This window comes from Nyctibius grandis, chromosome 1, assembly GCF_013368605.1.
Source record: "Nyctibius grandis isolate bNycGra1 chromosome 1, bNycGra1.pri, whole genome shotgun sequence".
NCBI classification, from domain to species: domain Eukaryota; kingdom Metazoa; phylum Chordata; class Aves; order Nyctibiiformes; family Nyctibiidae; genus Nyctibius; species Nyctibius grandis.
Genome location: NC_090658.1, coordinates 31,987,886 through 32,004,401, shown reverse-complemented (window position 1 = coordinate 32,004,401; position 16,516 = coordinate 31,987,886). Strand labels below are relative to the sequence as shown.

The window sequence follows — 16,516 nt, the reverse complement described above, 5'->3', positions numbered from 1 at the left end:
AATTTTGCATGTCTGTGCTTTAGGGCTGAGAAGCTACTTTGTGGGGGTTTTCCACTTGCCTCCCTCTAAGAAGATCACATTAAAACTGATAGTGTCTGACTGCAAATTTTCTTTGTCTGTCTTTGAAATCCAGTTGGTGTCATTGCTATTTGTTTAAATGAGTTACTGTTGAAATGGCTTAAATTGCACTCTGTGGGTGGCCTTATAATATCTTTACTCTGCCTTTTTATACACACTTTAAGTGAATTCATTTTCTCAACACTTTGGTCATGTCTGATGGTCCAAAAACCTTTCCCTATCAAACTGCTCACTTACTGTGCATCCAACTTCTGTCAGGAGACAGGATCAAGAGCCAGGGAATTCAAAGGTTGACTTTGCACCCCAATAAAATCTGTGGGGTTATACTTCTTGGTGAAAATTACGCTATTTGTTGAGCTTGTTTAAATTAATATCTGGCAGATCTTCAGAACAGATCTCCTGAATCACTTCAGGTTTCTCCAGTGTAGACACAATTTAATGGATGCCTCTGGTCTACTAGTCTCTGTATAATAACTGAATATTATTTTTCTATTTATATTGCCACACAGCGTGAGGTGGGCAGCAAAGTTACTGGATGTACATGCTATTGCTTAGTTACTCTAAGGTCTAGATAACTGTTTTCTCAAAGACCTTTTCCTGAAACGTAGTCCAAAAGTGAAAAAATTTAGCAATTGCCAGGGAAGCTTCTGCCACAAAAGAATATTCAACTTCCTTATGTTGAATTGCTTGCTCACAGATAGGTAAGTAGTTATTGGCCATCTTCTGTATGACAGTAGCTATAACTGTCTGGGCAACAATGCTTCTGGAGTCTGGTCTTTATCATGTGGAAGTTCTCATTCCATTACTTTTCCTGTAGACCATTTTGAATTTGTTCCCTGATTGGAAAAATGGGGATTAGGCAGCCGTCACAGATGACATTACCAGGCTTTTTGTCCACAAGAAAATACGTAGTCATCTTCTGATGCTACTAAACCTGCTACTAAATCAAACTGCTTAAGATGAGATAGCAATTTTTAGAAAATGAAAGTTACACAAGTTGCGGTATGGCCAAGCCAAAAGCCAATTAAAAGGTTGAAATTAAGATCTGAAGTGTGCTGTTGCTCCTAGATTTAGTGGAGATTATGGAGAGACATGCAAGCAATGTCTAGACAGAAGAGAATTGTTTAATTGAGCCTCTGTGTGCTCAGAAATGACAGATAAATTCTTCTATGATATGCTGAAAAAATCATAAAGTTAAAAATGGTCGTAACCAATCTGAGCTGTCCATGTAAGCCTTCATATGAGATGAACATGAATGCAGAACTATTTGCAGATGCACAGTTTGAGTTGATTCATACTTGTATATTGTTGTACAGTGGGCCACTTTCAGTCTAGCTGGCTAACTTTTGAGGAACTTAAGGGAGTTTGCACTGTGGAGTTCACTTAAAGATATCTGTTGGCAAACAAGAGAAGGAATTGGATCCAAGTCTGGATTTCTTTATTTTAAATGCATTAGTGATTATTGTGTAAAAATTTGATTAACTCTCTAGAAAGTCTGCAGAAATCCCATTTCAAATTAGAAAAGATTTATTGAGTGAAATATGTAACTTAGTCTGTCAGTATCCCAGTGTGCTCAGTTTTCTTATATAAAATTCATCTTAATTGCAATTTTATAGCAATTTCAGATAAAAAAACTCTCCTTTTGGCATGCACATGATTTTGGCGAAATGATGTGAATGTATAAATATCGTCAGAGAAAAAATTGAAGGTCGTGGTGAGCGGAGCAAAAGGATATTTTGATAGAAGCCACAGAAAGCAACAAGTCTTTTGCTGTATACATATTTGCTGGTTATTTTTCTAATTGGGTTTTTCATACCTGCCAGGCTTCAACAGGCTGGCTGTAGAAAATGAGTTAATGTGTGTTTTCATATTTCCAGTGTTTTTCTGAAACTGTAACAACTAAAACTCATAATTTTGAAATTGTATTCAGAGCATAATTCTTATGCAAGAACTGAGTTTTGTGGCAAAACTTGGAGCTGTGGAACACAAAAACACTGGAAGCTCTGTTCTTCTAATGTTTTAAATATTTTAAAATACTGTTTCTTAAAAAGCTGTATTGATTAGGGTTGGAATACAGCCTTCAGGCAAACAATCAGAAAGTGAAGCGCACAGGCTGCTACTCCCTCTTTTTGCTCCAAAGCCTTTTGTTTAAGATTTTGCTTATTAAAACAACTTCCAAAGTCTAATAGTGGATACAATACTGCATTGCTAAATAAAATTTTATGTAGAAGAACCTTTATCTCCAAAGAAGGTGGTCAGTTTACTGTTGCAGTGACACTATTCTCATTAACTAAAGTGACAAAACTTTGCATGTTCTCAGAAGAATCGTTATAATGCTGAAATTGTAGCCATTAAGACCGTTCTAGAAGGGATCAACTTGATAACCATCAAATTCTGCTTTAGTTAGGTTTCAACAACGTATGTTACAGGTAGTTGCTTGCCTTGTCTTTGATTGAAAAAATAGAAGGAAGATGAAAGAAGATAAGATACCATTTGAAACTGAGAGAACAACGTAGCACATATTTTGACATACTGTTGAACTTGGATCACAATAAAATGGTTTAAAAGTATTTTCAGATGAATGAACCTACTGCTTAGGGCAAATAAGCAACACTTAAAGATATGTAAAAAGAAATTTTGTACACAAATATGACATTGTATTCAGAAGTGTTTGTGTTAAGATTTATAAATTTAGATCTTCGGAAAAGAACAGCACTTTGCAAAGTTAGCAAAATGGCTAGAAATGTAATAGCCCATTGCCAAATAGCAGGCACTACAATAATATAATTCTAAAATTAAAAATTAAGGTTTATTTAAATCAGAATTTCTGTTACAGAAAATGTGTGTAACCATTGTATATTTACTCTTTCATCAGTGAGAATCTGTTGTAATTGATGTATGTACTGGGTGGGTAGTTGAATTTTTCTCCATGTGATTTGTTTTTGTAACTAGTTCATATTTCATTTGACTCTTTTAGTTACTGAATGAAAGGTATTTAATAAGAATCCTACAGTCAAATAATTTTAATTCCTGTAGCTTTAAGGCAAGACAACATAAATACAGTTTTGATGCAGTGTTCTTGAATTCTTTGAAGAGACCAATACTCTAGCTCCATGCTGGACAAATGACAATGGATTTCCTCTTGCTCTTTTTTTTGTTCTGTAGTGTAACGTTATTTAAAAAACAAAAGGTTCGGTTGCATTTAGGTCAGTTATTAAAATATTGTTGGTCATTTCCTTTGACAGAACATTTCTATTGTGTTATACCAATGTCATTAAGAGGAAAGGTTATTCCCACTTGTCTGGCTGATATCAATACATACTGGCATATTACATCCTCTGGCTTTCTGGAAATGCTTTATTTGAGCAGCAGCTTGGGAACAGGAAATTTAAGGTTATGCACAGTCTGGTTTCAGACTGCATGATACAAAATGTGTTTCCTAGAAGACGCTGTCTACCTGACAAACATTCTCTAGTATTTTGTAGAATTGAATAAGCTTAAATGGGTTCAAGTTGGAAATAAATTTTTACCAGCTGTAGATGGCAGACAAGGTAGAACAAGGTTTTCAGTCACTCTATAGTATGTATTTGAGGAACTTAGATGAACCGTGTTAGTATCTTACCCATTCACCAAATACTCTGGAATATAGTTTACCTTTTAAGATACGGCAATTATAATATTCCCATTTAATATGTGCTCTTACTATCTAGGAAGAAAAAAAAGAGAGTACTTGTACTTCAAGCCATGGACAAATGTAGAGTCTGTGACACTGTGGTAGCTTCTAAAGGCAGACGTTCGAGGATAGTATCTTAGCCACACTGAGCAGCCCTTTCTACCAGAATCATAGTGAGCGGGAGAATAAGAGTATAGTTTAATCCTGTTACTGTTCATTGAACTGTTCATGCGTCCATGTAAAACAAAGCAAATCATGATCAGCAGTTATGTCCTGTCGTGTTTCTTAAGCTGAGCCTGTCAGTCTTGGGTGAATCTGTAAATTATGCAAAGATCGTGTCTTTTCCAAATCTGTAGTCTAGAGGTAAGTGTTCCCCTAAGTGCTCCATCCACATTCTAAGATTATAAGTTTTTCTTTTTTTATCAAAGCAAGAACAACGTTTGTGTTTCTGAAGAATGAGAGTACCAGCTTCCAAAACTCTATTTCCCCCAGCCAGTTTCTTTGTGTGACAGAAATGTATGTTTTTCATCCTAATCACAGGAATGAGTGATGTGTAGACAGTTAATGCAGCACTGCCAGCCGTAGTCATTCAAAAATCATGAATCATGTTGCTGAAAGTCATGATAGTGGTCTAAAAACCATGTTTATGAGATAGAAAAAGGACTGTATTTCTGAATTGTGCTGCTTTTATTTTTGTCTTTTCTGTATGTAGGTAGTGCATACACAGATTTCTTTGCCTCTCTGGTAGCTATTAACTTAAATGAGGAGGAGTGGAGGGGATGGGTAGAATGTAGCTGAGATTCTCTTAAAATTGATCCCCTCCAGGACTAGGGAATTCAGGAAAAATAACGTGGTAAGATTTGAGATAAAATTGCCGTAGTAAACATTATTGTGTTTTTTTCCTCAAAAGACTTTCAAGGAAGCAATATATATTTCATGTTGCTTTCACTGACAAATTAGACTTGTATGTTTTAAGTGGTGATAAAATGAGAAATTCATTTTGGTAACATCTTATATATAAATATATGACTGCAGAAGGAAACAAATATGAAGTTGTGGAAAGGGAAATGATTGAAGTATTAAGCCATCATATATATATACTGAAGTCTGTATAAAACCATTCCAAAGAAACATATTATGAACTACAGTCATCAGAGATAATAAAAATTATAAGCCTTTTTAACAGAAAGAGCCACATAGCTAGAGATTAGGCTGCAAGTAGATTTCATTGTAAAGCTGAAGGTATGGTGCCTGGCGAATAACTGATTAAGCTTTCTATCTGTGTTTCCACAGTATCAGGAGATAAAATTTGTACACAACTCTCTAATTTCTTTTCAGGTCAGAACTATGGAGTCTTACCTTGATAAGATCCTCTGTTTCAGTTTGAGCTTTTTGTAAACCTCTTTATAGAATGAAAAAATAGCTGAGGTTGGAAAGAGCCTTTAGAGATAATCTAGTCCAGCCCCCCTGCCGAGGCAGGGTCAGAAAGAGCAGACTGTCCAGGACCTTGTCCAGTCGGGTTTTGAGTATCTCCAAAGATGGAGATTCAACACCCTCTCTGTGCAACCTGTTCACTTATATTTATTTGTTTTGGTTTTACGCAAAATATGAATAGCTTGTATATTTTAGGGGGCATGTTTTTTATCCATCTTCATTCATTTACTTAACATAGGTTAAGAAACATAGTTTTTTTATGTGTTTGGGTAGAAGGCAGTCTTAAGATAGCTACTTCAAAGTACAGGAATATTTTCTGTCCTTTCATTGTAGAAAGTGATACATACCAAAGCAGTTTTTCCACAGAAGAGTTAAAAAAGGGCTAATGCTTTTTTTGTCCTTGCCAAAGAATGCGAATTATGCATACAATTTGTTTATGAAATGTCTGCAACTTCCAGGACAAAAGTAACCATGCCATCTGCAACTACTTTGAGTTCAGATACCGATAAGTAATTTTTTTTGAAGCTACTGTATTATATCTTCACTTAGTTGCAAAATACAGACATCTTCACCAGTTCTAAGGGTCTTAACGTTATCTGTACAATCCGTGCAACTTAAAATGCCATTGCACCTAGTTTGTTTTCATATGTCTATGTGATATACAGAAATACAGAATAATTTTGGTTATACTCAAAGCTGACCAAAAGCTGCATGACTATGTTGACATGCCCTGAGCTTGTATCAAGACCTGTTGAGGACCTAAGTACAAAGCATCTGGGCGATGCATCGGAACTGTCTTATATCCCATCAGCAGGGAGTACAGAGTGAGTTCTCTTCTGCCCTTAACATAGATCCATTCTAGGTCAACCAAATATAGGCGTGCAACATTGATCATGTTAGTTATGGTTTGTTACACAGAAAACCTTCCTGAATATAACTTGGAAGACTGGTCTAAGCCAATGTTAGAGTAGTTAAACTGAGAGATAACATTGCTACTGTGCTACTGTCACAGTTATCTTCATTGTACTAACATTTTTATTTCTGTTAGCTCTGTTTCTTGATAAACAGTCAACTTGTAATAAAAACTTCTTCCAGGTGCATTGAAAAGACTCATGTATGGGTGGCATTTGTGTTAAGGGGATGAGTCAAGGTAACTCTAGTGCAGGCACAGTCAAGGTGAAGTAAAGCACAAGGCTGAGGCAACAGAAAAGAACCCATTTGCTCCATCACTGTCAATGCTGTATCCACTATTTGCATAATGGAGCAGAGTAGTTTCCGTAGTTGGTGTTAATTTGGCATATTCACTTGGCTGACTGCTTTTTGAGTCAGATACTGTGCAGGGTATCTGATCCCTGTATGTTTCATATCAGTTTTAATTTTTTGAATTCAAACTTTTCAGGTTCTCAGATGCAACAGTACAATTTTAGAGAAGAACGGAATGGTAATTTGGGCCTATCTATGCCTGGTAGTAGCCCTGTTACCAGTTTTCTGGTAGGTCCCTATATGGACTCTTATTTGACATTAAAGCTTGCTGTTGCTATTTGACCTGATTTTCTTCCAAAGCATGATACAACCTTTGCATTTAATATTATGGTTTAGGTTTGTCACAGAGCTTTCACATGCATATGTGCCTTTGGTATCAGTATGAAAGGGGGAGTGCTTGTCTTTCTATTGCTGTAAACAATTTTGGTGTCTGTTCTTTTCTAATTCAACAGAATTTAGCTTCTTGGAATCCTTCAAACCCTGAATGCCTTCTACTTGTTGTGAAAGAGCTTGTGCAGCAGTATCACCAATTTCAGTGCAGCCGATTACGTGAGAGCTCTCGTCTCATGTTTGAATACCAGACTTTACTTGAAGAGCCCCAGTATGGAGAAAACATGGAAATCTATGCTGGAAAAAAAAACAACTGGGTAAGCTATTAAGAATATTTCTGCTAAAATACTTTTAGTGAGCCTTTCATTTTAATAAATACAGTTCTCATCTTGGAAAACTTGAGTTGTTTCTGTGGATCTCCATGCTTTATGTTTCCAACGAAGAAAACTTCTATTTGATTCCAGCTCACCTTCTATACTCCCTCTTTTGTACACTGCTGTCATTCCACTACATCGATTGAACCAGATTTCCAGGTGAGTAACTGTTTTTCAGCCTGATGTTAGTTATCTCATTTATACATGAAAACTTTGGAAACTGTTGAAAAGTCTGTGCGGTATTTACAGGGCACAGTACAATGTTATGTGGAAGTTTGAGTTACCTCTGAAGTTTTGAGAGGCAGAATAACAGTGTTGGTATGACACCTTGGCCAGGCAGACCAGCCTGCTTAGGGGTAGGATGTATTAGGGTGTGGTTTCAGATTATGATTGAGTTGATCTAATTGGTAGCTGCAGCTGCCTATGTCTCTGGCACTTGTCTAAGCTGAGTTGTTTCAGGAACCTAAACTGGAGAGGAAAAAAAAAACCTACCTAATTTTCTGCAGAAGGACAGGAGGAGGTGAGATGCGCTAGAGCAGTCACTTTGTAGGGCCATGTCTTCATATGATAGTCAGATATTAAACTGCCTTATCTGTTTCCTGAAGTTGTATCGTTTGCCTGGGAAATGTGCCATGCTGTGTAGAAACACTTGTGTATACCATCTCAGGCTTCTAAAAGAGGCTATTGGCAATGTAGACATTTTGGTTAGTGTGTGATTTGATTTTTTTTAAATTTTTTTAACTGATCTCTGCCCCAGAGCAAGCTTTGCAAAAATCAGGGTTTTTCCCCCTGCTAATATATTTATCATGGGAAGCTTGGAGCAAAATACATCAGGAAGTGTCTAATTGTGTTTATGCTGAACATGTCCCCCTCTTCCTTTCAGCAATAGCATACTATTAAGATATACTGGCCTTCAGAAGCAGTATCTTCTGAAATAGATGCAGTCTGAAAATCGATGAAAATTCAGCATTCCTGTTACCAGGGCCTAGAATTCAGCTTTATGTCACTTCAATTATCCTTAAGTTACAGGTGACGCAAGGATGTTTGCTTTACAACTCACAGTACTTATATTCATCTGTTTTTCTTTTCTTAGACAAGTCATTTAGCCTTTTTAATTTTAAGCCAAGTAAAATTTTCTTTGTTAGAGAATTTCAGATCTTTTTTTTTTTTTTGTGCTTATAGATCAGAATATTTCATTGAAATTAATTTGTTCTTAGATGTTATTCTCATAGTTCACATCACAAACAATTTGCCACATCTGTAAGTATCGTCAGACTGGTTTACTGAAATGCAGAAGGCTTTCTGAACTGGACTGAGTTTTTATCAAAATTTTTGGCAGCTGCCAAAATTCTACTCAAGATTGTAGAAAACTAGGGTTTTTTTCCTATTTTATGGGAAAGTCATATCTACTCAAGCGTTTTGAATCTTTCCTCAGTCTTCGGTGACTGAATGAACAACTCTTTGCATTTTAAATGCTGTCTTAGTTAAAGATATTCCAATAAAATAAATCTTAAATGCATTTTGAGACACATCCTTTTAATCATTGCAGAGCTATTTGAGGTTTCTGTAGCGTGTGCTTTGTTGTCAAAGTTTACAATCTCTGTCAAGAAGACTCTGAGAATCTAGTTTGGAGATTCTGTGAACCTGGTATCTACATGACAGAGCCTTGTTTGAGTGTCCTAAAACTCAAAACTGCGAAACTAACTTGTGTAATTCTCCTTCCTGTCCTTTACAACTGTCTTGTTAGCCTTGATGATCAGCGCAATAGCGGTGTTCCTCTGAAAAGCAAGATGTAAACTGCATGTTATCTCCTCTGCCTGGAGGTCATTGAAATTCATGTTGTTGCTATCTCTCGGGAGTTGCTAGTAGCTCAGCAGACTTCTGAAATAATCATCTATGAATAAGATTCACACAGTGTTATGAAAACAGTCATCTTAAGTGCATGAGTTAATTAAAAAAAAAAAAAAAAAAAAGTTTGAAGGGAAAGCCTAAATTCAGTGCTGTGTCCCAAAATCGAACAGAAATTTCCTTTTATACCTTTGTTCTGGTATCTCCAATTTCCTGAAGTGATCTCCAAGATCTGTCACAAATAGACAAATTGTTATCTACCTTAGTAGCTTCATGTTGGCAGAGTACCAGCTGATACAGATGCCTATTAACTATCTAATCTCTCAGTGGTGTGGCCAGAAATTCATCTGACTTGACCTGATGCCTGTGAACACCTGGCTGGGGTAGGGTGCGCGAGCACCACGGACAGGGACTGCTCCCTGCCAGTCCAGAACACTTTTGGAAGTAATACACTGCAAAATAATCTTGACTGAATGACATAAAAGGTCTAGACTGCAAGTCCTTATTTGCTTCCACATCTTGGAGCAGCTGATGTTTTGATCAGAGGCCATTCATTTGTTCAGCGGCCATCTCAGCTCATCAGACTTGGTATTTTACCAGAAATAATCTTCTGGGTTTTAGGGCAAATGTTGTATGTTGTCTTTTTGGAAGTTAAGTTCAGACAAGAAGCACTGTCGATAATGTCCATTTCACTCTGAGTAAAAAGTGAGCGCCCTGACTGTTACCAAAGCAGTCTTCATGTTATACATGCACAAGAAGTCAGTGATTTTTCTGCATACGTAAATAATACAGCATAAGAAAATTGGCTTCTATCCTCACAAGTAGTGTAATCAGGAAAGGTTTCAGAGCCTGGCTTTGATGTAATATATGCTCGCTTTTTGTTGCATAGTATTCCTATGTGCAGTTGCTTTGGCTTTATTGTGTGACTACCAGGGACAAATTTTAAGAGCAATTCTGAGCTAGCTGGCAGCAGGGTGGATTGCAACCTAACATCACACAAACCCTTTTGGCAAATGATATAACTGGCAAGGTACTGTTGGAAAGATTTTGGTTGCATTCAAGATCTTGTTTTTTCTTTAGTGACTGGAGGGTAGAATGAGTTATGTCTAGTTCATGCCCAATAAATACATAGACCAAGAAACAAATTGGCACTGATACTAGCATTGCTTATTGTACATATGCCTAATACAGCATCTTTGTCTGTATGTGCTTAGTTGCTTGGGGTGAAATCTTTGTTTACTTTAGGCATAAAATTAATTGAAGGAATCCAGTTCTATAGAATTTTTTTCCTTCTCAATTCATGTCAGTACCACAGAAAAACATGCTTAGCAAACAGTCATTTATATTCCTCAGCTGCTCTGCTGAGCAGATTGTCATTCATTTTGGAAAGCCAGTTTCCATTGACTTTGGCCTCTAGTACATTCTCAGAGTGGCTTGTGCATCTGCAAGCTCTTTTCCATCAGTATCTTATTTCAGCCAGTTCCTTTCTGAATCAATATGCATAGCAATTGGTGTGGTCCATCACTGTGGAGGCGTGTGGTCCAGTGGTATATGGCCAGTGACCACCTTCATGTTTCTCTTATGCCAAGCTCAAAGCAATTGAGAGGGGAGGCAAATGTACTGACTATTTTGCAAAGGCATGTGGCAAATTTTCAGTATCAGTACAGATGTTAAAAGACTTAGAATGCATTCCTCTTGAACAGTTGTCATAGCCTCAGACAAGCTGGCCCCATAGCTATGTGGAGTTCTTGTGATAACATCTACTAAATGTAGTAAAGCAGTGGCCCAAAAGGTATCCAACTGACATCTGTGTGGGTTATAAGCCCTTGAGTATTGAGGGTGACTGAGCACTGGCACAGGTTGCCCAGAGAGGTTGTGGGATCTCCATCCTTAGAGATATTCAGAAGCTCTGTGGGCATGGTCCCAGGCAACCTGTTTGCTGTCAAGATCCTCTGCATCTCTCCATGGGTTCCATTTTACAGAAAGGATTTTTCCATTATTTCAGATGTATTACAGCCTTTTGCTTACCACAAGGTATAGCTGTATACACAATAGAGATGATCCTGTTTAAATCTAGTGTAGTATTTACATTCACCCTTTTAATGAGAATTGCAATATACACATTCACCATAGATGGATGTGCACTTTGTTAAAATTTGTATATCATACATTTCTTGTTTAAAAGTATTTTTATTCTTTCTTTGTGTGGCTATGCAAAACATTTAAAATAGTAAAATGAAAGTAAGGTACAGATAACTATGTTCAGAGAATAGTGAAGTAGTACATATGTGTTACTGTTGGAGAATGAATGCTGCATATTCATACAACTTTGATTTGTCCCCTTGACTGTTAAAATGAAGTACTGTTTTTTAAAAATTGTATGTCATCACCTAAGTACGTAGCATGTCTATGCAAAGATAGGGCAGTGTTAAAACTGAAAAAAGTTTTCATACCTTGTCTCAAGATGTCCTAATTTTTCGTACTTAACTGATAAAATTAATGTTTAATGATTTTTGTACTGCTAATACAACGTTACAAATGTACCTGCTGTATGACTACTTTATTGAATTAAAAAATAAGCATGACAAAAAATTAATATGGAGGAAATCAGGCAAGCATTTGTTTTTCAAAACTAGCCAACTTCATTGCTTCATGACCAGGTGGACAAAGTCTGGTTTTGAGGAAGAGCATGAAACAGAAAGGAAATCCTTTCCATTTCCTTTGCATACACTTTATGCATAAAAAAAAGCAATGTGTAGGGGACGCTTGGCAAATTTTCAGTAAATGGTTGTCTAGGTGTTAAGAGTCACAGAATTCTGAAAACAAATTATATAAAACCTTCTACTTCAGTTCTTTCCTCTGTTTATTCAGAGAACACTTTTGATGCACACTCACTTTACTGAGTGCAAATTCTCTTATGTATACCTGCAATGTTTGTGAAGATGCCTCTATTTTATCTGTAGGCTCTTACAAATTTGGCAAGTTTTTAGCTTTGCTTACAGACCATTTGCAGGTCTCGACGGACCTTTGTCCGGAAATGAGTATAGCCAAGATACATCTATATTTAGGGCATAACAAAGTCTAGTCTGATTTTTGTCATGCACATTGTTGTATTCTGACTGCTTTTTGCTGTTGACTTACTGGCAATGATGTTTTATTGTTTTTAAGGTGTTTTCTCGTATAACATCTGTGAAATCTGTAAATTATTTTTTTTGTCTTCGGTAATTCCATTGAGAAATGTTTTAAATCTCAACCCTTTTGTTTGGTATGAGGTCTTACACATTTTTCTGGTTAATATTTCATCCTCAGAACATTCAATTTGTCATTCTGTGTTAGACACCAGGTCTCATTAGTGTTACCTTTTGTCCACAGACTGGAGAATTCTCAGCTCGCTTCCTCTTGAAGTTGCCTGTAGATTTCAGCAATATTCCTACATACCTTCTCAAGGTAAAATGAATGTCTAAGTTGACAGTATTTGTGAGAGAGTATGAATTACTGAAATGTTCTTGATAACTATTTTGACTTTCCTGCCCTCCTCCTCTCAGAGTTTGAAAGTCCACCATGTTTAAACATGATTGGATTATGTTTTGGAAAGGTTATGTTACTGTTTTGCGTGCGGTTTTACCAGGTAGTAAATATACATCTATCACTCTAAAGGACCTTACAGGATTTGGGTTGTTGTAGAAGATGGCATGCAATGCAGATGTTCTGGGCTTTTAGACAACATGATAAGGAGCAAACTCTTGACTATATCCAAGGCATTATCTTGAGGAATAAATTTAAATATTTTCAGATAAACTCTTTTATGTGAGTCTATGGAATTTCACGCTATAAGTGTTGGGTTTTTAATGAACAGTCTGATTGTGCCAGTAGTCTTGATAGTAGAAGCAGAAAAGCAAACTAAATGTACCGTTTCTTAACAGGGAGTGAAAGCAAATACTGATAACACGAACTGAATGTTTTGATGATTAGTTTGCTTCACTGTTTACAATGCATGCTAATTTGACCAGATACTTTAAAAAGCAGGACTATAGAGTATTGATGTGAGTTGGAAAATAGTATTTCTTTCTTTGCTAAGAGGGGAAAAAAAAAAACCAAACACAACAGGACAGTCACTCTTTCAAGCAATTACTGTGGAAGCCCATCATAAGGTCAATGTTACTATATTCAGAGAACGCAGTGAGAGATCTGGGTTCTCTCTGTCTATCATTACTGTCAGAATGAAGTGTCAGAATTTCTATTGCAGATGAGGGTTGAGTCAACTGATATTGCCAACACCCATCTTTCTTTTAAATTGCATGTCTGCCTCCTTACTCAGCTTTTTATAAATATTTGGAAAGAGCAACAGCTACTTGATGTTTAGCAACTAATGTGTTGAGATTAAAAATGTCAGTGTAGATCCCATTATGTCCTCTTCATCTTATTGTTAGAACTGTCTTCAACTATTGTCAGATCACAATTGCAAGTGTGAATCTTCAGTGTTTCTCCAAACAAGATGTCTTGAGCTAAGAACCATGAAAATAAAGGCAGGCACAACTATAATCTGACTTAGATATTTAATTGTAGTCTGAGATTGGTATCCTATGGTCTTTTTACCTTTTGTAGACTGTTTGCTGTTTGAGTAATGAGCCACTCCTAACTTGCTCAAAAGCATCCAGATATGTTCAGTTTGTTCCTGTGTTTATGGTAGCAGCCCCTCTCTCAGCTGCTATCTTTCATCAGGCCTTCTCTTCTTACTTGATGGGGACGTTTCCCGTCAGATGTAAGAGGGTTGGCCAAGGCGTTTTCAGGAAGGATGGCATTGAGAAGCAGGATGCAGCAACATTTCAAGCTGGGATTTGCTTTTGAAAGACTCTGTGGAAAAAAGGAGACTGAGAACGTCTAACGTGAACTATGCTGTCTGCTCCTGCCAGAAGTGCCGTGTTTTCTAGGAACAATTTTGAATTGGTCAAGAATTTCAGGACAAGTGCATACCTAGTTTGTTCAATAGCTTCAGTCATAGGGTTTTCTTATACGTTTGTTTGCGCTCTGGAGAAACTGCATGACTTGGAGGTTGGAAGGTGGTGTATGACTTATGTAAGTAACTGTCATCATGTAGGAACCCTGTGATAGAAACAGATCCTACTTCTGTTTCGAAAGAATAATGTTTTAATGCATGACAGCATACTCCTTCTTATTGTAATTCCCTATCATGTTCACTAAACATCTTCCACCTTTTCTAAACAAGGTTGATATACTGTGGGTAAATCATCAGTGCACCACAACTGCTTCCTGTAGCGTTGTTCACCCCGAGTACTGAATGATTCATTAGCCTGAAGGAAAGTGTTATTTTTTCTGCATGCATATGTAGATTGTGTGATGTGAAGAGGCACGCACAGAAGGTAGCAGAATCAAAGTTTCCCAGGCTACCTTTATTTTGAGATTTCTAAAATCATAATGTATTAGCTTTGTTGTTTTAAAATTTGTGTGTAAAAATTTTGTGTGTAATAGCCTTGATTTTTACAACAGCAGATCCTTCTTGATGGGCAATATACTGATGAAATCCGTAGCTTTCTTATGCAGACTTCTGCTATGCAAACTGACAGGTTAACTGTCTGTGGTAGGATGGTGATATGTAGTCTGGATGAGTAGCCACGGGAGAAGAAATACTGTTTTATTCCAGTAGTGTTTGTTGGCGGCAGAAAAATGGTTTGAGTCAGGCTCCAGCATGGATTATGACAGGGAGTGCTCTGTAGCAGGCATGGATCTTTTACCCCTCCTGCCTTTAACTGCTTGTATTCTGACATTTTCAGCTATATGAATGTCATCTCATACGACAATGATATAAAGGCAGGTAGAATTGGATCTACTGTGTTGTGGTTGAAATAATTATGCTCTGACTACTCCAAATTCATAAAGCTATTTTAAAAAATTCAGGTTTTTTTAAGCTGTCCACGTCTTTCATATTTCTTTTCTATTTTTTTGGATGAGGCTTTTGACATAAATAGATCTTTGATTTGTTGCAATAAAATAGGAGTTTATTTTCCATCATATCTGCCAGTTATGTTGGCTTCAATGCTACCTGCTGGATTATGGTACATGATAAAGAATCTGTTGATGCAGTGGAAATAATTGTTATTATATTACCCTGAAAAGTGGAAGAGCAGTCAGTAATTGAAGGCCGTTACTGTATTAACAGCTTAATATTTAACTGCAGAATTTAAATTATGTTCTAGTCTGTAGCCAGCCTTATAGTGTGCAGTAGCTTCTCTGTAATGATTTGCAAAGTTCAAACCCGTGTTATACTTTCTCTGCCATCTTCTTTTTTGATGTGTAATTAATACCACTTGTATTAAAATCTAGTGAAACATTTAAAGACCATTATTTTTCCCTCATCCGTTACTCCTAGTACCCCAATGATTTGTAATGCTCTTCTGAAATTTTTATTGATGTCAGTAGATAATCACACTACAAGTGTGACTGTAAAGCTTTGTGTAGTGAGCCAATATTCAGGTTTGAGGATGTCTGTGGTGTTACAAAATCTTTGGAGTTGTTGAGAATACACTCTGGAATCGTAAGATCTTACTCTGTCAACTTTGTACTGATGGTGGTGAGAGTATTCTCCTTTCCCTATAATGAATAAAGGTTTGAAGGCATACCATAAGTTGGGTTGTTATGGACTGGAGAGGTGGATTTACCAGGCTATTTTGAAGATGTTGGCTGCACTAAATTTAAAATTCAGTTCAAGTGTGTGTGCGTTTTAAGGAAAATAGCTGAGTATATGAAGAAGAGCGAGAATGATTAGAAGAGCAATGCATTGTACACTGTCTCTTCCCTTGAATTCTGAAATCCTAGTAAAAGTTCTTCAGTTATTATTTATTTGGAAACATAATACCCCTTGTAGTGGCTGCAGCAGATATGAAAAGAGATTTAAGTTTTCTTGGCATATTTCTTCACATTTGAAAGAGAAAGTGTCATTCATTATTTTCCAAGCTAAAGAACTGTTCAAAAAGAAATCTTGGTTCACACTGAAAAAGCACATTTTAGGAAAAAAGACACCCTTTCATTATTTTTTCCTTTGCAAAGGTATACTTTAATACAAAGGTTTTGAATTGAATGTGCACCTTCATATCCACTTTCACATTGTTTTCTTATCTAAATCCATTTGACATAAATGAAAATTTTAAGTGTTGAAACAACTACAGAATCAAGCTGGTGGCTCAAACTACTGCAAGGTTCATTACTGATAAGTCTTTCATTAAGTTTATCTGACAAGAATGTGGCTCTGGCTCAGGAAAATCCTTACATCTGTATCTGTTTACTATTATACTTTCCTTTTCCCTTTTTTGCAGTTGAATTTTTTTATCAGCACATTCATTTTGACTTGAATTCTTTTCTGTTGGTTGCAACATTTTTTATTTTTGCCGCAGGATTTTATAAATGTAAGTATTCACTGTACATACTGGTTTTGAGTCAGTCTCTAGCTCACATTTGTGCCTCCTTACAGATACCATGTATACCACAGTAATCATGAAGG

The 16,516-nt window shown here is 36.6% G+C and overlaps 1 protein-coding gene across 1 annotated transcript in view; it reads left to right on the top strand.

Annotated features, from left to right (window-relative positions):
* BABAM2 (BRISC and BRCA1 A complex member 2) overlaps positions 1-16,516 on the top strand; it is a 176,354-nt gene that overhangs the window by 47,876 nt on the left and 111,962 nt on the right. The window contains exons 5-6 of the mRNA XM_068416036.1: positions 6,901-7,095; positions 12,373-12,447. Of these exons, the coding sequence (XP_068272137.1) occupies positions 6,901-7,095; positions 12,373-12,447 (270 nt within the window). The remainder of the gene's footprint in view (positions 1-6,900; positions 7,096-12,372; positions 12,448-16,516) is intronic.